The 25,873-nt window shown below is 41.7% G+C and overlaps 1 protein-coding gene across 1 annotated transcript; it reads left to right on the top strand.

Annotated features, from left to right (window-relative positions):
* Positions 1–22,674: 22,674 nt before the first annotated feature.
* Positions 22,675–23,993, top strand: LOC122049429. Its single transcript, XM_042610813.1, has 2 exons — positions 22,675–23,709; positions 23,805–23,993. The coding sequence occupies exon 1, from the start codon at positions 22,822–22,824 to the stop codon at positions 23,590–23,592; it is 771 nt and encodes a 256-aa protein (XP_042466747.1). The 5' UTR covers positions 22,675–22,821; the 3' UTR covers positions 23,593–23,709; positions 23,805–23,993.
* The last annotated feature ends 1,880 nt before the right edge of the window (positions 23,994–25,873 follow it).

Genomic DNA, 25,873 nt, shown 5'->3' on the forward strand with positions numbered 1-25,873 from the left:
TCAAAATTATTTTTTTGGAAATATATTTTACAGAAGTACTTTCCAAACCACTATTATACTATTTTTGAAAAGTTAGTATATTTGAAAATTACTTTGAAAGTTTCTTAAAAGCTATTTAAACTTTAAACTTTATTGTTAGCTTTGTAAAAGTCAGCTTTCAAAACCTAGTATAAACCTTTTAAACTTTCCTTGCAAAAATTTTGATATTTTTTGAAATATAAAATACAAGTATTTTGAAAATTATTTTGAACATACGTTGAAAGATGTTTTTGAAAACACTTTGGAAAGTTTTTTTTTAAAAAAAAGGTTTATAAAATCATTTTTTTACTTTCCTTCATTGTTTTACTTAGTATTTTTTTTTACTCATATTTACTCATGTTTTTTGATGAATGTCAAAGGAGGAGGGTTAGAGATTAAGTTAGCAACAAAGGAAAATCAGAATAATTTAACCCTAAAAATGATACAGAGAACATAATTATCTCAAATTCCTGCTTCTCTTAAAATCATTTTTTTTGTGCTTGCTTTGCATATCTTTTTTTCCTAATTTAACCCAGGTTGTCATTGCATCAAAAAGGGAGAGATTGTTGGTACAGTTTACAATAACAATCTAACTCAGGTTTTGATGAATGACAAGTGAGTTAAGTTATGTGTTGTTGTGATCTAACCACTTTACCAAGTATGCAGGAGAAGTCTAGATAGGTCAATGGGTCGATCGAATATTTGACGAGAAATCTAGCTAGGCCAATGGGCCGAGCAGATAGCTGGTGCGAAGTCCAGATAGGTCAACGGACTGACCGGATATTTGACGGGAAATCCAGCTAGGTCAACGGGTCGACCGGATAGCTGGTTCGAAGTCCAGGTAGGTCAACGAGCCGGCCGGATAGCTGACAGGAAGTCCAGCTAGGTCAATGGGCAGATCAGATAGCTGGTGCGAACTTCAGATAGGTCAACGGGCCGATTGAATATCTAGCGGGAAGTCCAGTTTAGTCTGTGGACCGGACAACTGGTAAATTGGTAAGTAAAGGTAAGTCACTGGAGGAGAGTGACTAAGTGAGGACGTGCCCCAGTTTGAGGGGTCAGTAGGCGTCGGTCCAGTTTAAGTCCATTTCGGATCCCTAAACTAAGGCCCTGATTAGATTCTGGTCGGGAAGACAAGATTTAACTCATAAATCTATATAAACTGTCCATGCATATATATTTCTAACTCTATATTGTAGAGACAAACGTAAAGCTTTGAATTCTGCACTTGTGGGAACTGACAGAGCTTGATTCCGAGTTCGGAGTCAAAAGATATGACCTCCGAAAGATTACGGTGTCAAACTAACAGTTGGAGGTGCCTCGGAGCATTGGAGGCGTCTCGGATCAGCCAGATTCGAACAGTAACATCTTCGACAAGGATAAAGCCAAATTCTTCTGATCTGATCCGAATTTTTGGGATCTGATAAGCTCTGGAGACCCCTCCAAAGGGTTATAAAAGGAGGGGTTAAGCAAGTTTCAGAAACACAACTTCATACTGAGCTTCTACGATTCTTCTGCTGCTTCAACTACGATCTGCTGTTGCTACGCTACTACTCCATGACATCCGATCGCTGCCGGCAGACCGACACTAATACACGAGCCTGTTCAGATTCCTATCTATTATATTATTGTTAACAATTTTTATTTAATGTTTAATTACCTTTCATACTTGCAAAAAGGAATTGTAGGTTGTTACACTGTCCTACGTTCATCTTATAATCGATTGCCTCTTTCGAGGGTTCCGAAAGAGGGGTTTAGTAGATTACCCATCTATAGGTCCGTGAAACCTGGGTCTTGAAGTAGGAGTTGTCGAAGGCTCCGAACCAAATAAACCGCTCGTGTTTATTTGGTATTGTTTGTTTCTTTTCTTCTACATTCATATACTTTAAATTTTAAAAAGATAAGAAGAGTTTCTAAAAACCACATGATCACCCCCTCCTCCTCCCTCTCACGTGCGTATTGTTGGGGTTGCAAGGTTACAAACATAGTCCCATATTAGAAACACATGGGAAAGATCATGGGTTTATAAGAGAAAAGATATCTCCATTGGCATGAGCCCTTTTGGGGAGAGCCCAAGAGCAAAACCATGAGAGCTTAGGCCCAAAGTGGACAATATCATGCTATTGTGGAGATATCTAAATTCTTTTCAATTCTACAATTGGTATCAAAGCCCGGACAACCAGAAGGTTTAACCGCCGACTGTGCACAAGAGCTATGATCTGATTGAGCCATGTGGGTACAATATTGACCTCGAACAAAGAAAGTGGAGGCTCCTATGTTTGGATTAAGAGGACCAGACACCAGGCAGGAAGTCCTAGTTGCGATTAGGCAAAGAAGTTCTAGTAGGTCGGGTGGACCGAGGGGCAGGAAGACCTGGTGGGTCGAGAATCGGACGTGGGAAGCCTATGGTCCTTTGTTTGAGGGGGGATTGTTGGGGTTGCAAGGTTACAAACATAGTCCCATATTGGAAACACATGTGAAAGATCATGGGTTTATAAGAGAAAAGATATCTCCATTGGCATAAAGCCTTTTGAGGAGAGCCCAAGAGCAAAATCGTCAGGGCTTAGGCCCAAAGTGGACAATATCATGTTATTGTGGAGATATCTAAATTCTTTTCGATCCTACACGTATCGGTCCAACAGTCTCTTCAACTTCATCCTCAAATGTTGAACATCTCTCAACCTCTGAAACCTCTTGTTCTTAACTCAATGAGGTTCTCTCTTTGGATTTTGCTTCATTTTGCTCTTAGGTTGGATTTTCATGAAGTTTTGCCAACTTGCTCCATAGCTCCTTAGCATCTTGACATTTTTCAATTTTTCACAAGATGGCGCTTGGCAATAAATTAACCAACAATTTGTTACTTTGTCATTAGCCTTGCATATCTTGATTTGCTCTTTTTTCCATTTGCTCTTTGAATCTCTTGGAGCTTCAAAACCTATTACTCTGTGCCCATCATCAAGAAACTCTCCATTCTTAATTTTCATTTGTTGAAGCTTCCCATTTAGAATAATAGAGGTGCTCGAATGTCAAATTTGAACCCATCTCGGAAATTCATATTGTAGTTGAGCGCCTTTTGAAGATAAGTTCTTTGACTAATTAAAATTTAGGACTTCAAACTTCAACTTATTCTTCTTCCTCTATCTCTTGCTCTTTTTAGCGATTAGTCCAAAGAATAGCGGTCTTGATCTGATACCATTGTTAGAATACTTGAGAGTAGGGAAGGAGGGGTGAATAGCTTCTTTTGCTTCATTGATGATTTGTTGCAGCGGAAACTTGAAGCAATACTAACTCATTGAATTTTACTTGGTTTCCACCTCCTTGAGGTGACTTATCTAAGGGTTCACTCTCCTCACTCACAGATACACTATGAAACCTCCTTTATGGAGGCGAAGAAACTTTGTACAAGCTTGAATACAAGAATTACAATAAGAAATGCAACCTAGGATATACACGAAATGGAAAACGATTACAACAATGAGTCTTACTTTGCTTGCTCTTTTCTTGCTTGGAATATTCTCTTGATGCTTGGAAAGTGCAGCAACACTTCTCTTCCAAATCCTCAAAAACTGGTGTGAACAGTGATTTTGAGTTGTGCCTTCAAACTTTCACAAAAATCCTTTTCTAGGGTTCACTCAACACCATCAATTGATTCAGCTTTTTCCCAATCGATTGTTCGAACGCTCTTTTTCAAATCTTGAATCGATTGGTAAGTTATACCAATTGATTCAATAGCTTCTAATTGATTTATTAATCAATTAAGAAACCTACTGTTTGCTCGTGAAATCTCCCAATCGATTATGCCATAGTCGTAATCGATAAGCAACTTCTTAATCAATCAATTGATCAATTAAGAGTGCTTCTCTTCACGAAGAAAAAACTTCCCAATTGATTGGCTTCAGGCTGGATTAATTACCTAATTGATGCAGAGCCCTTTTGTTTCGCGAAGAACATCTCTCAATCGATTACCTGGTAGATTGGCTTCAAGATGAATCGATTAGTTAATCGATCTAGAGCCTTTTGTTTGGCGAAGAACATCTCCTAATCGATTACCCGATCAATTGACTTTAGACCAATCGATTACACATCCCTAATCCCTAAACTTGGTTTTAGGGTTCCTTTGCTCAACCCGAAACCTTCCATGACTTGTTAGAATTTTTCATTGTCTAGCATACAATCAACCTTGACCTGTCAGGATTTCTTTACCAAGTGTCCGGTTAACTCTTGACCAACTTGGAATTTCCCTTGCCTAGTTCCCAACTAGGACTTCTTTCATGCCAAGTGTTTAGCTCCCAGCTAACCCACCTTGAACTTAACCTAGTTCTTAACTAGGTTTGCCTAGTTCCATTAGGATTTCCCTTGTGCCAAGTGTTTAGCTCCCAACTAACCCTCCTTGGACTTAACCTAGTTTCCAACTAGGTTTGTCTATTTCCACTAGGATCTCTATTTGCCTAACTTCCAGTTATGACTTCTCGTTTGCCTAACTTTCCAATTCAGAATTTATCAGTCACACATGACATATTGTCTAAATATTGAAACTCAAGTTCGAATCAATCTAAACTTAGTCAACTTATCAACTTTGATCTAAGAAAAATTGCACTAATAATTATAATGACTATGGAATAGTAACAATATAATTATATAGTAGTTATGTGATGGTAATTGTTGTAACTGTATAACAACGTTGATCCTGTCCGAATGAAGGAAGTTGGAAAGTCAGGAATGGGGTGACCACTGACAGGAAGAAGACTTCGATGATCCTGCAAAACAAAACCAAGACCAGGGAAGGGGTCCATGGCGTTGGTCCTCAGACGCTCAAGTTAGAACAAGGGAAGAGAGTAAGAAAGTAGAGAATCATAGAACTCAGAAATATTTCTCCTGCCTGTTCCTCATACCTGTAGGCCCTTTTATAACTTTCTGGGTGACCTTTCGTCTTCCCCTATTTAATGATGTGGTTTAATGACAAATAGAAGACATCTTCGTCTTGCCTTCTATATATTTAATAGCTATTGTATTCTCTTTATTTTCTCTTCCCCTTATTAATTGCCTTTCCCTCCTATGTAGCGTTACTCCTTGCGTCAGACAAGCAGTTCGTTATGAGTATAATGCCAACGCCGTACCCAGAGCCGGTCGGGTGACCCAATCAACCCGTATTACCAACTCCGCATCCAGAGCCAATCAAACTACCTGATCGACTCGTATTACCAGCTTGTTAGGCATGAGCTCCTGGCTCATTTGGTGGGTCAAATAATTAGTCTCATCTGGCCGACCATTTGGTCGACCAGATAATGATCCCTCCGATCCGCCACACTGATTGTACCTTGCTTACCCTTACATGTTGACCTCTTTGACTTTCCTTCAACGTGACAATTAACTTGCGCCAGGTAGGCTCTTCTTATCACTGCATCACAAGCCTCCCTTTTAAGTCTAGTCGAAGGAGGCTGCAAGTCTGAATGACTGGACAAAATGTGTTTTTAGTGAATTTGAGGTCCGCTCAGCCTGAACGCTCTATTGTCCCATCGGACTATGCCCGATCTGCAATCATGGATTGGACTGATAGTCGACGTCGTTCGACTTCACTATGCCAATGCAGGGTTGAATCATGTGGCTTGTTCCTTGCGCCGATCGGGAGGATGAGGACGAACACTTGAAAAAATTCTTTTCCTCGAGTGAGCGCAGAGTAGGCTAATGTCATCCAAATATCTTGAAGATCATGCAAATCCTTGAATATTATGGTTGAGCACGAGACCATACCTTTTGTAATTAAGCTCATTAAATGTGTCTGATGACCGAATGCCACGTGTCGACTACTGTCGCCATACGCTTGATGTGATAGGTGGATATTCACCTGTCCCGAGGCGTGCGTCGTTTCAAAATCAATGATCGGATCTTCATCTAGGTTTTTGTGAAGCTAGATCGGACGACTGAGGTCGATCGGCTGAAGGGCTTATGAGCGCGCTTGCTTTGCCATTTTCCGCATTTGGCGTTTTCTTCTTTGTTGCGGTTTCGTCTTCGCAAAGGAGCATCAGTGCCACTGCCTCCTGTGTCTTCTCTGACGATCCTAGCAACCTTCCTAGTAAGCCTTCACCTTCCCTCCATCGAATCCGTCTAGTGTTCGTGACATTTTTTGTTTCTTTCAATCGAACTCCTTGATTTCCCGCCACTATTTTGATGGCAAGCTCTTCACAACCTACCACCTTCGTCCCCAGACTCTATTATACATCCATTGAGTCCAGGTTTGATTGAGGCAATGCTGAGAGTTTAAGAGATGTTTTTGAAATTCCCTCTGACTATCAAATTGGCCTTCCTTCAGCTTTTGATCGCCCGAATGAGCCACCTCCGGGCTTCATTTGTTTCTTCCGGGACCAATTTACTGTCGGTGTGCGGTTCCCGATCCATCCTTTTTTCTCGGCAGTTTGTAAATATTTTCGTATTTCCTTACATCAATTGGTGTCGAAGCCCTTTCAGCTATTGTGCGGGGTCATTGCTCTATTCCGCCTGGACAATATTCCCCTTACTCCTTGGCTCTTCCATTATTTATACTATCCCAAATTGTCCGAGCCGGGGACTTTTCTCTTCCAAGCTCGAGTGGGCCTTGTTTTTTTTGATAAGATGTCATCCTCCAATAAACATTGGAAGGAATATTACTTTTTTGTTCGCTTTCCTCAGCGGCCAGACTTCTCGACCAGATGGCAAATAGAGGCACCAAATCCTCTAGAGCTCAAGAAATACAAGAGACGCTCAGACTACCTTCACGCGACTTCCTATTTGGCCGGTCAGAAGTATCATATACACAAGTTGCTGCTAGAGGGTGTCCTATATATGTTCAGTCTGAGCCCGATCCGCACAAGGCTCCCGTGCAACCTAGGTACGCTCTTTCTTGGCTTAATTTTTGAATCTAACTGATTTCTTCCTTTCTTTCGCAGCCAAAGTCATGTTGCGCGCTCGTCTGGCTGGCAAAGCCAAGCTCGCGGACGCTGAGATGAACATAATAGCCATAGCTGAGTTGGGGAGCCATGGTCTGCCACCGATCGGCTCACAAGAAAACCCGCTCGTGGGAGAACGCGGAGGCCGCAACCCAAGGAAGTGGAGAGGCCAGCCATACAATTGGCGGTGAGTCAACTGCTGTAGTGAGTCCTCCACCCGAGCATCCTCCAGTAATTTCCGTAGGCGAGGGCTTGGAATCAGCCTCTTTTGGGGAGCCATCAATAAGCCGAAAGAGACACCGAGTGGAGATGACCGCCCGCTCTACTGCGTCAGCTTCACAGACTCCGTCCAGGACCAGTCCGCGTCCTACATCCGAGCGGGGCGCAACCTCCACGCTAGTGCCCAAGCAAGCGATGGCCACCCCACATACTTCGCCTTCATCCGATCGCACACCATCCTTATCTGGGCTGCCCCAAGGGACAATCACTGCGCCACCTATGTCCTTTATACCACCAAAGATTCAGAAATCTTTTATCCGGTCGGCGCAAACGTCCCAGTCAACTAGTAGGGTAACCACGACCCCAGTTGTTTCGAGTGGCCAGTGCTATATAACTGTAGTCATCCACCTTCCCACGGATGAGTGGCGCGACACTGCAAGCGCTGAGTCCCGAGCTCCGGAGCATCAAATAATCATCCGGGGGAAACTTGCACAAATCTGGGCCGACGCTCGTGCCCGTGCGGCGGTTATGCCCCCGGGGACACTTGCTGATAGCCATACCCAGATGTCTACTGGGGTAAGTACTTTGTGTTTATTATTGTCGCCGCTTTACTCTTAATAAATGCCTTCGCTTTCTTTCAATACTGGGTGGAGAGCTTAGCCATGTGCCAGCGACTCACCTTTTTGGAGGAGGAAGTTAAGAAGCTGCACGTTCTGAGCGGCCAAGCAGTGGCTTCCCAGGCGTAGTTGGAACAACTGAACGCCGAACTGGCTCAATTAAGAGCAGATCTGGGTACAAACTCTGAGCAACTGAAGACCGAGAAAAAGAAAAACTCTGAGCAGGCTACCCAACTGGCTCGACTAGAGAAACAGGTTAGCTCTTCTGAGACGAAGCTAAGTTTGTCTAATATCAGGAAGCTCAGGACTATTGAGGACTTGGAGATTAAAAACAAGGAATTCAAGGTGTTGGACAAAAACCTAAAAGAGTCTAAGACCACACTATAGGCTGAGCGGGATGGGTGACTGGCCGAGCAGACTGCAGCAAAGGCCCGGCTCGATGTCAAGGATGAGGAGTTGACCAAATTGAAGGAAGAACTGGCGACCTCCCGTACATCCCTAGAGACTTATTAGGGAGTTGAGTCGAGTAGGTTTAATCTTATAAAACAAGCCTACATTTGCTTGGATGCTTTTAAAGACAAGGTCATCGATCGGGCTCTTCGTTTGTTCGACCTGGCGATCGAAGGGACATTCAACCAACTCCAGGAAGGCGGTTATCTCCCTGCCGCTTTATCAAGCAAGGTCATCAGTCGGGACCATATGACTGCGTCGCTGCCTAATGATGTATTAGATTATCTGGAGTTAGCCACTTGATCATGTTTTGCCTCTTGTAAAGTGTCAATGGATGCTTGTCCGTCCGGCTAGCCTTTATTTTTTCATATTTTAATTTTGCTCGACCTTGTGTTTCTTCCGATCCGATCGGCAAAGATTTATCTACTTGGTCGTTTTGTTTTCAAGGTTAAAAGACATTGTGTAGATGAGGGTTTAAAGTCACCGCTTGACCATTGACGTAGATAGGAGTTTAAGGTCGCCTCTCGACCGTTGACGTAGATAGGGGTTTAAGGTCGTCGCTTGACCGTTGATGAAAATTGGGGTTTAAGGTCATCGCTTGACCGTTGATGATGAAAAGGGTTTAAGGTCGCTGCTCGACGACTGATGTCAACAAGGGTTTAAGGTCGTTGCTCGACCGTTGATGACGACAAGGGTTTAAGGTCACCGCTCGATCGTTGATGTCGACAAGGGTTTAAGGTCGCCGCTCGATCGTTGATAATGACAAGGGTTTTAAGTCGTCGCTCGACCATTGACGTAGATGGGGATTTAAGGTTGCCGCACGACTGTTGATGTCAACAGGGGTTTAGAGTTACCGCTCGACTTTTATCTTTGTTGATCGGCTAAATCGTCTGGAGAACTTTGTTTTTTATTTCATGTCTGTCTTGCAACTAGCACATATATTCAAAAAATACATTCATGTTTGCTTGCACACCTCTCATCCGGGCCGGTAGAATTGGAGATGAGTCACGCTCCATGGCCGATCGAGTCATTTTCTGTTTTCGTCCTCCAAGTAGTATGCCCCCAAGCGGAGTTTCTGCACGACCTTATATGGTCCTGCCCATGGTGCTTCAAGCTTGGTGACGTCATCGACCGGCTTGATTTTCATCCACACCAGATCACCGACCTGGAAGAACCTCAAGATCACCCTCCTATTGTAATTCTGCCTCATCCGCTGATAGGCCATTAGCCGAATAACTGCTTTATCTCGCGCCTCATCCACCAAGTCGAGCTCCATTAATCTCCGCTCGCCGTTTTTCTCGTCGTAGAGTCGCACCCGGTCATATTCCACTCCTACCTCTACAGGAATCACAGCTTCTCCTCTGTACACCAGCTGGAATGGTGCTACGTGTTGGTGCAGGAAGCATCCGACGATCGAACCTAAGTTTTGATAATGGCAAAGGGATTCAAAGTTAAGATTCTCTGTTATCTAATATGTTGAATGAGTGTTTCAGGAAAGTCCTAACTGCGGTTAGGCATGTGAAAACCCTAGGGGGTGGTAACCCTAGGTCCTAGGGGGTGGTAACCCTAGGTGGAGAAAAGTCCTAGCTGCGGTTAGGCAAAGGAAAAACCCTAGGGGGCGGTAACCCTAGGTCATAGGGGGTGGTAACCCTATGCGGAAAGTCTTGGCAGGTCGATGGCTTCAGGCAAAAGTCCTAGGGGGTGGTAACCCTAGGTGAAAAGTCCTGGTGTCGCGAACCAGGTGAAAGACTGGACTAGCCGGGGAAGCGGATGTCCAGCAGAAAGTCCGGAAGCATCGAGTGCTGAGCAAAAGTCCAGTCGATCTAGAGGATCGACTGGCAACAGGTAAATCTCCTGAGTGGAGTAGGTGAGGACGGTAGACGGCGGGTCGACCTAGGGCTTCCGGCTGGAAATCCAAAGTCAGACTCGGACAGTCCGAAGACTGTCAATTATTACTTAATGTGTTTTATCAGATTCTAACACTGTCTTGCAGGGTATTTTGCTCGGACTAACCTTTGTTTGCAGGTGAGGAACCTGCTGGAAAAAGGCTGTCCGGGCGCCCGGGATGGATCCGAGCGCCCGGAGGTCTGGGCGCCCGGAACAAGTCCGGGCGCCCGGGACCAAATTCTATCCCCTGCGCGACTTCGCCACATGGAGCATCCTGGTTGGTTGGCCACGTCACACTCCAGGTGCCCAGAAGGAATCCAGGCGCCCGGAACCGCGATAAAAGGAGAGTTGAGGTGCAGCTTCAAAGGACAACGAATTCTAAGTGATTTTTCTTCAACACGCTGCTCCAAAAGACGCTCCGAAGTGCTACTACAAGTGCCCGACGACCCGAAGCTTCAGAATTAGCATTTATTGTTGTCGGTATAATTTTTTGATAGATTTTATTTATACTCATAATTGTAATCTTTTAACGAGCTTATAGTTGTTGCCCACCGGAAGCGATCAAGGATCGCGGGCCTTCGAGTAGGAGTCGACTTAGGCTCCGAACGAAGTAAAATCGACCTGTCTCTTTGTGTTGTCTCTTTATTTTATTTCCGCTTATTCCGCTGCACGTTTTAACTCCGATAGTTTTCCGATAATCGAACGAAATAGCCACGAGCGCTATTCACCCCCCCCCCCTCTAGCGCTTCTCAATCCAACAATTGGTATCAGAGCGGGGTCGCTTCGAATAGGTGAAACCACCATTCAAGCATTTCTTTTGTGTTGTCTCTTTACGCCTTTCGTTTTTTCCCTCCAATTATTTTCGAAAAATTCATTTTCATCCTTTCACGGTTTATTAGTATTGATAAAATATCGAATTTAGTAAAATTTGAAATAATATTTTTTAAAATATTTTTTAATAATATTTTAATAATATTTTATTATTTTTTTCTCGAAACTGGTGAACTTCTATTTCTATCCTTCCATACCGCACTGCTAATCCAGGATCAAGTCCTGGTACATTTTTTTTGCTATTTTTTTTGTGTGCAAGGATCTTTTAAAATGGCATACCAAGAAGGATTCTGCACTGTCCGATCGCCGCTCTTTTCTGGCGAGGACTTTGGATACTGGAAGAACCGGATGGAATACCACCTCAAGACGCAAGTCGAGATGTGGATCATCATCCAGACCGGACTCGAACTTCCACGTGATGACACCGGAGAACTTATCTCATGCATCAACTGGGATTCTAGCACAATGAAAAAAGTTGAAGCCGATGCCAAAGCAACCTGCATGCTACAATGTGGCCTAACCAATGAAGAATTGAACCGCATCGGCCCCTTCGCAAGTGCAAAAGAGTTATGGCAAAAGTTGATGGAACTACACGAGGGCACTTCCGACGCTCAAGTAAGTAAGCATAATTTAATAAATGATTTATTTGAATTAGATGAGCAGAATAATACTACTTCGGCCGAGGAAGGTATTACGATGGTTGCAGGTACAAGTAAGACAAAGGAACAGATATGGCCCGAGTCTTCAGATGAATCCGGGTCCGACGAAGAAGAACCGACGAGCTTCCTCGCTCTACCAGTACTAGCAACCGTGGTGGAAACTGAGTCCGAGTATGAGTCAAAAACCGAGAGCGAATCCGAGACTGAGTCTGATCGAAGCCACGAATCCGCATTCGTTTCCGAAGGACCAAAATCCACTGTAAGTTCACTACTCGCAGAATTTCAATTAGATAACTTGCATGATTTATTACCTTACTTAATAAAAAAGTTGGCTAAATCCAACGTCCGGGTTAAGTCGCTCCAAAAGGAGGTAACAGCGCTTAAGGAAGCGACTGACTCGAGCTCTTTAACTGAGTCAGTTCAAATTGGAAGTTCAACTCAAGTCCAACAACTTGAGGAAGAAAATTCCAATTTGAAAGCTCAAATTAAAGAACTCAAGGACATGTTGGAGCGGTTCACCTTGGGCTCTAAGAATCTGGATTTGATTCTTGGAAAACAGCGAGCCGTTTACAACAAAACTGGACTTGGATTTAAAACTAAAATAAAATACAAATCATATTTATCGCTAGTTAATAGAAATAATAGAAAAATTGTCCAAGCATGGGTGCCAAAATCCAACTTGGTTAATCAAGTTGGAACTGATCACTATTGGGTCCCCAAGGATCAAATCTATTACCTTGATAGACCATATCGAGGCTATGATCCAGGGGGAGCTAATAGAAAAACAATATTAAGAACATAATTCAAATTAATATTCAAATTAAATTTGAAGTTAAATTCAATATTAAAAATTCAATTAGAAATTCAAAATTAAATTCAATATTCAAAATTCAATTAAAAATTTGAAATTAAAAGTAAATTTCAACTTATATTAAATAAAAATAGATGGAGGATCCAGACTCACCGGCACCCCCAACTGAACTACCCGACAGGGTAACTGAACTTAATCTACCCGAAATGGGTAAAACAAGAGTAGATTACCCGGCAGGGTAATTAAGGTTAGATCAAAACGGGCTAGGTTTAACTTGACCCACAGTACTGATGAAGTTTTTGGATGATAGTACGTTAGGGAAGCTTGGGCATCGCATGTCTAGGAAGATATGACTTCGACCTGGTGCATTTGGCCAAGTGGAACTGACCGAAGCTACCCTTAAATGAATCCTAACTAGTTAGACCAAGGTTTAGTATTAAGCTCAATGGGTAGGACTATTTGGGAAACCTCGAAGGCATGGTTACTTTAATGAGTACCTTGTGACTCACCATAGCCCAGAAGTTTATCCAAAGAATGCTTACTTGTTGAACCCAAAGCTAAACCTGAATCTAACACAAAGTTAAACCAAACCCTTAAAGTGAACCTCAATTCCTCTCACAACAATTATAGGGTTCCCTGATTGACAATTTTAGATGACTAGGAAATTAAATTATTAAAATTGACTTAACTTAAATCAAGTTAATTAACAATTAAATTATTTTAACTTGAATTATTTTCAAATCTAAATTATTTTAAAACTCAGTTTCTAAATCATTCAAAATTGTCTAAAATTATTTTTCAAATTTAATTAACTTTAAAATTATTTTTCAAAATTATTTTAAACTCAATCATTTGAAAAATATTTTAAAAATCATTTTAAAATCTTTTTAAACCTTCATTTCAAAATTATTTGAAAAATATTTTAAAAATCATTTTAAATCTTTTTAAACTTCATTTCAAAATTATTTGAAAAATCTTTTTAAAACTTCATTTCAAAATTATTTGAAAAATCTTTTTAAACCTCCATTTCAAAATTATTTGAAAAATCTTTTTTTCAAAATTATTTGAAAAATCTTTTAAAACCTTAATTTCAAAAATCTTTAAAAAATCTTTCAAAATCATTTTAAAAATCTTTCAAAAACATTTTAAAATCTTTTTAAACTTCATTTCAAAATTATTTGAAAAATCTTTTTAAACCTTCATTTCAAAATTATTTGAAAAATCTTTCAAAATCATTTTAAAAATCTTTCAAAAACATTTTAAAATCTTTTTAAACTTCATTTCAAAATTATTTGAAAAATCTTTTTAAACCTTCATTTCAAAATTATTTGAAAAATCTTTCAAAATCATTTTAAAAATCTTTTTAACCTTAATTTCAAAATCATTTGAAAAATATTTTAAAAATCATTTTAAAAATCTTTTTAAACCTTCATTTCAAAAATCTTTCAAAATCATTTTAAAAATCTTTTTAACCTTAATTTCAAAAATCTTTCAAAATCATTTTAAAAATCTTTTTAACCTTAATTTCAAAAATTATTTGAAAAATCTTTCAAAATCATTTTAAAAATACTTGAAAAACTTATTTCAAAATCCTTTGAAAAATACTTGAAAAACTTATTTCAAAATCCTTTGAAAAATACTTGAAAAATTAGTTTCAAAATCCTTTGAAAAAAACTTGAAAAACTTATTTCAAAATCCTTTGAAAAATACTTGAAAAATTAGTTTCAAAATCCTTTGAAAAATACTTGAAAAACTTATTTCAAAATCCTTTGAAAAATACTTGAAAAATTTATTTCAAAATCCTTTGAAAAATACTTGAAAAACTAGTTTCAAAATCCTTTGAAAAATACTTGAAAAATTAGTTTCAAAATCCTTTGAAAAATACTTGAAAAACTTATTTCAAAATCCTTTGAAAAATACTTGAAAAATTAGTTTCAAAATCCTTTGAAAAATACTTGAAAAACTAGTTTCAAAATCCTTTGAAAAATACTTGAAAAATTAGTTTCAAAATCCTTTGAAAAATACTTGAAAAACTTATTTCAAAATCCTTTGAAAAATACTTGAAAAATTAGTTTCAAAATCCTTTGAAAAATACTTGAAAAACTTATTTCAAAATCCTTTGAAAAATACTTGAAAAATTAGTTTCATAATCCTTTGAAAAATACTTGAAAAACTTATTTCAAAATCCTTTGAAAAATACTTGAAAAATTAGTTTCAAAATCCTTTGAAAAAAACTTGAAAAACTTATTTCAAAATCCTTTGAAAAATACTTGAAAAACTTATTTCAAAATCCTTTGAAAAATACTTGAAAAATTAGTTTCAAAATCCTTTGAAAAAAACTTGAAAAACTTATTTCAAAATCCTTTGAAAAATACTTGAAAAACTAGTTTCAAAATCCTTTGAAAAATACTTGAAAAACTAGTTTCAAAATCCTTTGAAAAATACTTGAAAAACTTATTTCAAAATCCTTTGAAAAGTACTTGAAAAATTAGTTTCAAAATCCTTTGAAAAATAAAACTTGAAAAACTTATTTCAAAATCCTTTGAAAAATACTTGAAAAACTAGTTTCAAAATCCTTTGAAAAATACTTGAATAACTTATTTGAAAATCCTTTGAAAAATACTTGAAAAACTAACTTGAAAATCTTGCTCCCCTAAATTTACTAGACTGACAAGAATATGGAATTAGCCCTGAAGGAAATGGAGATTTGAAGTTTGAGCATGCTCATACTTTAGGGCTCTGATACCTAAACAAAACAATCTGGATAACTTAAAATCTATTTAACCTCATGCTTGGAATTAAAGACCAACTAAAATAAATAACCTAAATTAAACATTTAGTCACTCCCTCTTTATCAAAAAAAAAAAAAAAAAATCTAGCTAAGTTTTTCTAACTTTAGTTAGGTATGTCTGTCTAAAAACAACCAAGTCTCAAAAGTGGCTAAAGGCATCACTCGAAATCATCCATATATTAGCCTTCTTCTACCTTCTCTCAAAAAGATTGTTTTCTTAAAATCTTAAAACTTGCTTTCAACTGATTTTTGATATATGGCAAAGGGGGAGAGTAGAAGAAAATTCAAAGAATTAAAGAATTAAGGAATTCAAAGAATTAAAGAATTCAAAGAATTAAAGAAAATTGAAAGAAATTCAAATTTTTAAAAGTGAGCTTTTATTAAGGGGGAGTCTTTATATTAAGGGGGAGCTCTGCACTTAATTTAGCTCTGCACTTAACTGTCATTATGCTTGTATTTTCATGCTTATATTTTAATGGCATTATTTTCTTAACTTTGAATTTTTGTTGCCATAATCAAAAAGGGGGAGATTGTTGGTGCAGGAAGCATCCGACGATCGAACCTAAGTTTTGATAATGGCAAAGGGATTCAAAGTTAAGATTCTCTGTTATCTAATATGTTGAATGAATGTTTCAGGAAAGTCCTAACTGCGGTTAAGCATGTGAAAACCCTAGGGGGTGGTAACCCTAGGTCCTAGGGGGTGGTAACCCTAGGTGGAGAAAAGTCCTAGCTGCGGTTAGGCAAAGGGAAAACCCTAGGGGGCGGTAACCCTAGGTCATAGGGGGTGGTAACCCTATGCGGAAAGTCTTGGCAGGTCGATGGCTTCAGGCAAAAGTCCTAGGGGGTGGTAACCCTAGGTGAAAAGTCCTGGTGTCGCGAACCAGGTGAAAGACTGGACTAGCCGGGGAAGCGGATGTCCAGCAGAAAGTCCGGAAGCATCGAGTGCTGAGCAAAAGTCCAGTCGATCTGGAGGATCGACTGGCAACAGGTAAATCTCCTGAGTGGAGTAGGTGAGGACGCGTTCCCCGCAGAGGGAATAGTAGGCGTCGGGTCGACCTAGGGCTTCCGGCTGGAAATCCAAAGTCAGACTCGGACAGTCCGAAGACTGTCAATTATTACTTACTGTGTTTTATCAGATTCTAACACTGTCTTGCAGGGTATTTTACTCGGACTAACCTTTGTTTGCAGGTGAGGAACCTGCTGGAAAAAGGCTGTCCGGGCGCCCGGGACCAAATTCTATCCCCTGCGCGACTTCGTCACGTGGAGCATCCTGGTTGGTTGGCCACGTCACACTCCAGGTGCCCGGAAGGGATCCAGGCGCCCGGAACCGCGTATAAAAGGAGAGTTGAGGTGCAGCTTTAAAGGACAACGAATTCTAAGTGATTTTTCATCAACACACTGCTCCAAAAGACGCTCCGAAGTGCTACTACAAGTGCCCGACGACCCGAAGCTTCAGAATTAGCATTTATTGTTGTCGGTATAATTTTTTAATAGCTTTTATTTATACTCATAATTGTAATCTTTTAACGAGCTTATAGTTGTTGCCCATCGGAAGCGATCAAGGATCGCGGGCCTTCGAGTAGGAGTCGACTTAGGCTCCGAACGAAGTAAAATCAACCTGTCTCTTTGTGTTGTCTCTTTATTTTATTTCCGCTTATTCCGCTGCACGTTTTAACTCCGATAGTTTTCCGATAATCGAACGAAATAGCCACGAGCGCTATTCACCCCCCCTCTAGCGCTTCTCGATCCAACACTACGTCGGTCACCTCCTTTGGAGTCGTGCGGAGTGCCCACAAGACACTTGAGAGTTGATCGCCCCAGCTACCCTCTGCGTGGTTGAGCCGAATTCGTAAACCTCTAAGGATCTCCTGGTTTGCAACCTCCGCCTGGCCGTTACTCTGGGGATAGGCGACTGAGGTGAAGGCCTACTGGATGTCATAGCCTTCGCACCATTCCCTGAGGTTCTGACCTGCAAACTACCTCCCGTTATCCGAGACGAGCCGATGAGGGATGCCGAATCGACAGAGGATGTTCTGCCAGATGAACTTGATGACCATCTACTCACTTATCTTGGCCAAGGGCTCAACCTCCACCTATTTTTAAAAATAGTCCACAACAACGAGCAAGAACCTTCGCTGACCCGTTGCCATGGGCAGCAGTCCCACTATGTCCATACCCCACTGGTCGAACGGGCAAGCTACCGTGGATAACTTCATCTCTTCGGTCGGTTGGTGCGAAAGATTGTGATACTTTTGGCAGGGCAGGCAAGTGGTTGTCGTCCGAGCGGCATCCTCTTGGAGAGTTGGCCAGAAGTACCCAGCCAAGAGAATCTTCCGAGCTAGCGATTGACCGCCCAGATGGCTTCCGCAGGAGCCTTGGTGAACTTCTTGCAAGATGTACGTTGCGTCCTCTGGTTCTACACACTTAAGCAAGGGTCTGGAGAAGGCTCTTTTATACAGCTGATCTCCGACCAAGGTGAACCGTCCGACCCTCGTCTTTAATAGACACACCGCTTCCTAGTCAGTTGGCGTACTTCCCGATCGGAGAAATTCGATTAACGGGGTTCTCCAATCGCTCGGCAAGACAACTCCCTCCATCCGATCAATATGTGCTACCAAGGAAACCTGTTCAATCGGCTGACTTATCACGACTAGTGATAATGAACTAGCTAATTTAGCCAGTTCATCTGCTGCTTGATTGTTCGATCGGGGGATCTTCTGTACAATGACTTCTTGGAAATTTGTTTTCAAATTTTTGAAGGCTTTTGCATATAACTTGAGTTGAGGATTGCTAATCTCGAACATTCCCGACAACTGCTGGGCGACCAATTGGGAGTCAGAGTGGATGAGGACTCTTGTGGCTCAGACATGCCGCGCTGCTTAAAAGCCAACTATCAAGGCTTCATACTTGGCTTCGTTGTTGGTGGCACGATAATCTAGCCGAACAGACAGTTGCATCCAGTCTTCTCTTGGAGAAATAAGCAGGATGCCGATCTCGCTATCTTGCCGGGTGGAAGAGCCATCAACATATATTCTCCAGGTTGCTTCTAGCTCGTCGCTCTGGACTTCTGTGATGAAATTAGCCAAGGTCTGAGCTTTTATCGTTGTTCGAGGTTGGTATTGAATGTCGAACTCACTTAGCTCAGTGGTCTACTTGATCAGCCGGTTGGGCGCTTCTGGGTTGAGGAGGACTCTTCCCAAGGTGTTGTTGGTCATCACCACGATTGGATGAGAGAGGAAGTAGGGGCGGAGTCTCCGAGCGACTAATACCAACACGTAAGCTAATTTTTCCAGACCAATGTAGCGAGATTCAACTTCTTTTAATATATGACTTAAAAAATATACGGGTTGTTGCTCTTTCCCATTCTTCTTAACTAATGTCAAGCCGACCGCATTTTCAGTTTATGATAGATAAATCCAGAGTGGCTCTCCTGCGCTCGGCTTAGCTAGTATAGGCAAGGAGATGAGATAGTCTTTGAGTTCTTCAAACGTTCGGTCGCACTCAGCATCCCATTGGAATTTTGTGGCCCGACGCAGCACCTTGAAGAACGGTAAGCTCCGATCGGATGATTTGGATATGAATCTTGACAGAGCGGTAATACGCCCGGTCAGTCGTTAGGCTTCCTTCAAGTTACGTGCATGACGACATATCTTGCAGAGCTTTGACCTTGCTTGAATTCACCTCGATCCCCTGTTCGGTGATAATGTATCCTAGAAATCGGCCACCCTTAGCGCCGAACAGGCATTTGTTTGGGTTCAGCCTTATTCCATAAGCCCTCAAAGTTTGACAGGTCTCCTTGATGTCTGTGCAAAGATCAATAGCCCTTGGAGATTTTATTAGTATATCGTTGACATATACTTCTATGTTTCAACCGATCTGCCGTCGAAACACCTTATTCATGAGCCTCTGGTAGGTGACACTGGCGTTCTTTAGTCCGAACGATATGACATTGTAGTAGAATGTTCCGTCGACCATGATAAAGCTGACCTTTTCTTGATCTTCTTGGGCGAGCGACACTTGGTGATAACCTTGATATGCATCGAGCATGCAGATCAGCTCACAACCGCCCGTAGAGTCCACCTTCTGGTCTATCCGGGGCAACAGATAGAAATCCTTCGGGCATGCTTTATTCAGGTCACGGAAGTCTATGTAGACCCTCCATTTGTTGTCCGGCTTGGAGACCAGTACAATATTAGAAAACCAGCTCAGAAATTGTACCTCTCGTATATGGTCGGCCTCCAACAATTTCTCTATCTCCGCTCGGATGACCAAGTTCTGCTCTGCGCTGAAGTCCCTTTTCTTTTATTTGACAGGCCGAGCATCCTGTCGGACGTGTAGTTTATGTTGGGCCACACTCAGCAAGATACCGAGAAGCTCGTGTGTTGACCAAGCGAACATATCATGGTTCTGTCTGAGGCAAGCTGCCAGTTCCGTCTTTTTCTCAACCTCCAGATTGGTAGCAATGAAGGTAGTTGCTTCCGGGCGGTCAAGGTGGATATGAACTTCTTCTTTTTCTTCGTACACCAGTGTGGGGGGGTTTTTTGGCGATGACGTTCACCTCCAAGCGTGGGGGTCTTCTGAGCGACTCATGCTTCCATTCTGACCATCTCGACGTAACAACGCTGAGCGACCAATTGATCTCCTTTGACTTCCCTTACCTTACCATCCACAGGGAATTTAATTTTTTGGCAGAAGGTGGACACCACTGCTCGGAACTCATTGAGTGTCGGTCGACCCAAAATGACGTTATAGGCCGAGGGCACATCTATCACTATGAAATTTGTGGTCCTTGTCCGCTTCAGGGGCTCTTTTCTGAGTGAGATGACTAACTTGATCTGGCCGATCAGCAACACTTCATTGCCCGTGAAGCCGTAGAGCAAAGTCGTCATTAGCAGCAGTTCACTCTGGTCAATTTGCAATTGATCGAATGTCTTCCGGTATATGATATTTACCGAGCTCCCTGTATCAATAAAAGTGAGATGGACTGTATAATTAGATATTACCGCCCGGATGATTAATGCATCGTCGTAGGGGACTTTCACTCCCTCAAAATCCTTAGGGCTGAAGCTAATCTCGGGCCCCTCAGCTTTTTTCATGCTACAACCCACAGCATGGATCTCGAGCCGCCATGCATGCAACTTCCTTGCTCGGTTAGAATCCCCGCTGGTTGGCTCGCCGACGATCATTCCTATCTCCCCCCGAGCGGCATTACTTCGATTCTCTTCTTCCCTTGCGGATGGTCTGGCTTGCTCAGAGGAAGTTCAGGCAGGGATTCGGTCCCTTTGTGGTTGGTGATGATGTGATCCAGTCACCCTCCTCGAATTCCTTCGTTCTGCAGATCAGCTTCGGTGACGTCGATCGGGAAGTGGCGATCGTCTGTAGTATCCGCGTGGAACTGACCTGCCATTTGCCAGGTCATAGCAACCCCTGGTGTTATGCGTCGTTGACTAGTGAAAGGTGCAAAACATCGGCACCCACCTCTTGCCTCCTGGACGAGTGGCTTCCACCTGCTGTATGACATGTGGCTTAGGTTCCTAGTGTAAAGGGGCTCTCGTCCGGGGCCCTTTTGGTGGTTGATGACTGCTTAATTGACACCGCTCGGATGCTGCTGTAGGATCGGCGATCGTCTCTTTCTTCCTTGCCGTCTGGACTTCTTCCACATTAATGTACTCATTGACCTTCTTTTAGAGGTGCCCAAAGTCTTTAGGCGGTCGCCGAATAAGTGATCGGAAGAACTCTCCCTTGGTGAGTCCTTGAGTGAAGGCGTTCACCAATACATCTGAAGAGACCGTCGAAATATCCATCGCCATCTAATTAAAGTGTTGGATATAGGCCCTTAGGGCCTCTTGGGGCCCTTGCTTTAGCGAGAATAAATTTACGCTAGTCTTCTGGTGACGGCGGCTATTAGCAAAGTGGTGTAGAAATGCCGCTCGAAAATCCTTGAAGTTGTAGATAGAGCTGTTCGACAACCGTTTGAACCACCGTTGCGCTAATCCAGATAGAGTAGTAAGGAAGACTGCACTGATGAAGGGTGGCCGCGTTGTCAAACTTGGCCAAATGGTCGTCGAGGTCAGTTGTTCCATTATATTCTCCAATCGTTAACGGGGTATACTGCTTCGGTAGGGGGTCACTTAGGATTCCCTCCGAAAATTGTTCATTGACCAACTCGGGCAAGTTGTCTTCCCTAGGCGTTTTTCCTCTTCGTTCATCCTGTATGGGTGCCTCATCCGAGGAGGATCCCCGGTTTTATCCGCTCGGCCTTTTTCTACTGGGGGAGCCCATGACAGCGTTCGGTTGAAGGGAATTGGCGTATTGCGGACATCCTCATAGGAGCTGATCGGTCTTCTATTCCGCTCCCGAGCGAAAAATTGATCCGCTCGATCTTCTCTTTCTCTTTCAGTTTGCCGACCTGCTGCAAAGGCGGCAGGATCATGCGTTGGCCGATCGGTCATCACCTGTTGCTGTTGCTCCAATATTTTTGTAGCTCGAGCTTGTATTAGTGCATCGAGTTCCTCTTGTATCAGTGCCACTGTTGTGAGTCGTCCAACGTCTTCCATCTTTTTATTCGGATACAGGCAATGTTCCCATAGACAACGCCAAATTGATCCTATCCGAATGAAGGAAGTTGGAAAGCCGGGAATGGGGTGGCCGCTGATAGGAAGAAGACTTCGATGATCTTGCAAAACAAAACCAAGACCAGGGAAGGGGTCCCTGACGTTGGCCCTCCGACGCTCAAATTAGAACAAGGGAAGAGAGTAAGAAAGTAGAGAATCGTAGAACTTAGAAATATTTTTCTTGTCTGTTACTCATACCTGTAGACCCTTTTATACCTTTCTGGGTGACATTTTGTCTTCCCCTATTTAATGATGTGGTTTAATGACAAATAGAAAACATATTCGTCTTGTCTTCTACATATTTAATAGTTACCGTGTTCTCCTTTGCTTTCTCTTCCCCTTATTAATTGTCTTTCCCTCCTATGTAGTGTTACTCCTTGCGTTGGACGGGTGCTCCGTTATGAGTATAATGCCAACACCGTACCCAGAGTCGGTTGGGTGACCCGATCGGTCTGTATTACCAACTCCGTATTCAGAGTTGGTCGGACTACCTGATCGACCCGTATTACCAGCCTATTAGGCATGAGCTCCTCGCTCATTTAGCGTGTCAAATAATTAATCTTATCTGATCGGATAATGGTTTCTCCGATTGACTGAGGTACCTATACGGCTATACTGATTGCACCTTATTTATTTGTACACATTGACCTCTTAACTTTTTTTCAATATGATAATTGACTTGTATGAGATAGGCTCTTCTTAGCCGCATCAAACGTTATGATTTTGTAATCGATATAGATATATTTGTAAATAACGGCTTTGAATTCAAAGTCGAGAAGAATCCGTAGAACGTTTTTTTTTTTGAAAATGTTTTTTAATTAAAGCTACACGCCGAAAGCGGTCTTTCCGCTCCAACCGCACTCCGTAATTAAATCCTCCTTCCAAAAGCGGTCGAGCGCTCGCCGAATCCTATTTTCCTCACGACGGCTCCTCAAATCTCGATCGAGCGATCTCTAGGGTTTATCCGATTTCCTGTAAAAATTCCACCGATTTTTGAACCCATGGCGGATCTCAGACCGAGATCTCCCAGCAATGGCGTCGAGAAGGCGATTTGGGCATCCAAGATCCTTTTTTTCCTTCTTGGGATCCTCTCCGCCTTGAGGCTCGCCGTCCCTCCCGCCGCCGCCGCCCTGTCCTCCGCTCTCCCGCGCCTCTCGGCCTCGCTCTGTTCCTGCCTCGCGCCGCCGTACCTCCTCGTCGTCATCAATCTCATCATCCTCCTGATATGGAAGCTCTCCGACCAGAGGCACCACCACGGCGAGTCCTGCCACGTCGAGGAGAAGCCGACGGAGGTGGCAGATATTGTAAAGATCAAACCTTCCGAGCCTCCTCCTCCTTCTCCTCCCGCTGTCTCTCTCTCGCCCGACACAAGGCCCTTCTCTTGGCCCCACATCCCGCCGTCGCCAGAGCCCGATGAAACGCCAGATCCAGACTCCGGTGACTCCCAGCTCACCGACTCCCACGCAACGGACGACGGCGATTCGCTAGACAAGGCGGCGGAGATCTCCGACGAGAACGACTCCATGGATGCGACTTGGAAGGCGATCATGGAGAAGACCCCGCGAGGCAGGGGAACACTAGGCAAGGCCGAACCGCCGCGGCCGTCGCCGGCACCGGCAGCGATACGGGCGAGGCTGCCGTCGGCGACGGGCCGCGAAGAGTGGAACCAGAGATTCGACGATTTCATAAAGAAACGGCACGATCAAATCCGGCTCCAAAGGCATGAATCGAACCAGAGAAGATTGCAGAGCCAGGATCATGAACTCCACTAATCTCTCATTCCAAAACTCCAAAAAAAAACATATACTATCAATCAACTAATGGTTTGCAATAGATCAATAAGATTTCTCGAAGAGTGATTGATCTGCTTGAAGAAACTCATCATTCAGGTAACTTCAAATTTCTACATAAATCCTTTTTTTTTTAAAAAAAAATAAAACTTAAATTATATGTTCATATTGTTCATTACTTTTGATAATTGTAGGGTATTACTTCGAATGATTGGGGAGTGTGTCTTGATGAAGAGATTTTGTTGATATTTTTCACCATGGTTTTTTTGCTTGTGTGGTGTCAGAAGCATATGTTGCTATTGCATGTTGCTATGGTTTCTTGTAAAAGATATAAACATATTATGTTTTTCTTTGTATAAATCAAATGCATTGTGTCTGTAAAACGGACTTATTCTCATGTTTTTTTTTTATTTCTGCAATTCATCATTAAAATAACGTCTTATCTAGTTTCAATTCATTTTTATTTTTAATTAATTGATCTTAAAATTTTCCACTAGCTATTAACATTCTTAGGTCCATTGTTTTTTATTGGAGGAAAAATCCTCCACCGTACGCTGTATTGAGATTCAAATTTTAGATTCTTTGGAGTGGAAAAAAATATTTTTATTTTTAATAATTTCTCTATCAAATAATTACAATAACATAGACATTTCAGTTCTCATTAACATTAATAACATCGGACCTACCGTTCATAACTATTATAATTTAATTTTTGAATCAATATTATCAACAGTAATTATGAATTGTAATTGATATAACATAAATACTTTATCTATGATTAATATTAATTAATATTATAGTGTAATACATACAGGTTACAATTATTTTATATAGTTGTAACATATTATATAATTGCATAGTAATTAAGAGATGATAGCTATCACAATTATATAATAATTATAATCCTATAACTATACCCTATATATATATTTATTTATTTATTAAATATCAATTATGAATGAATATATTTAAAAAAAAACGCACATGAAAGAAACAGGACGTTGGAAAGCGTGCCATTATCGATATTTTAATTTATTTAGCAGAGAGTGATCTCTCTTTTTTTTTTCTGGTCACGGTCCATATCACTGTTCTATCCACTGTCGATGATGCTAATTATCAGACACATTCAGTGGATGCAACTAAACAAACATAAATATTTTGCCCTGATCACTACAATGATTTCAGTCGCGGAGCCAAAACGGCTGATCTATCCTGATTGATCCCGAGCTATGACCATGACAGTTGCCGACGTTGTTATCCTGAGCTGTTTTCTTTTTTTTCTCATGTTTTCTTTTCTCCCGTCACAAATCCGAACTGTAACTTCTTTTCAATACCGTCGGGCCCTGGACTAGAGCCTGGATAACCTAAGCCGTGGCTCCGTTCTTAATGGTTGGACTGTAATCTCATGGGCACAATCTTATCGAACCCAGCCTCTTGGACAGGTGTGCGTTGGGGAATCATGAATATCATGGTTCATCACGAACTGTGCGCCATTAGAGAAAGTGCTGAAAGAAAAACAAGAAAGATGCGTGGCCGTCCAAAGCAAGTGACCCACACTCCGCACTTTGTTGAAGCAGACAACGAGGGCCTTTCTCACGAATGAATAACTTTTTTTATAATTAAGTGTTTGAGTTTCGTCTGATTAATTTTAGGGGCTGACGTGTCAAAGATGACAGGAGCTGCATGACAAGTTCAGGATCGGCCAACACGGGATCAGATCGGTCTGATTCTTTACGGCTCGAGCTAAGTCAGCTCGGCCTATGGTCGAGTTCAAGTGTTCAACCCAAGTCAACCTGTCCGAGACAATTGTAGAAGATTGAGTCATTTAAAGAAGAAAGAGATACGTCCTTTTCTCTTACCAATTCGTCGTGAAACGTGTCAGAAATCCTCTCATTGGGTGCCCAAAAATAAATATTTTAAAGATTGATTTTTAAAACTTATAAAATATATTTTAAATTTATTTGATACACAAGCTAGGAAAAATAATCTACCTAAAAAAAACCTAAAAGTTCCTTCAAAGCGAAGGAAGATTCTTTCCCGTAGTCAAGTCAATGCACTAGTTTGAAGGCCAAGCTTTTCATGGTGGGGCTTATTGCCGTGTACTTATCCTAAACAAGGGCAGATTCACAGAATGGTGGTTTGCATCTTGTCACACCAAACAATTTGCAATAAGTTTTTACGGAAAAGTTTTTAAAATATATATTTTAATTTTAAAATTATTAAATAATTTTATTTTTATTCTGATTACCCTTCTCACAAGATT

This window comes from Zingiber officinale, chromosome 2B (genome assembly GCF_018446385.1).
Source record: "Zingiber officinale cultivar Zhangliang chromosome 2B, Zo_v1.1, whole genome shotgun sequence".
NCBI lineage: Eukaryota > Viridiplantae > Streptophyta > Magnoliopsida > Zingiberales > Zingiberaceae > Zingiber > Zingiber officinale.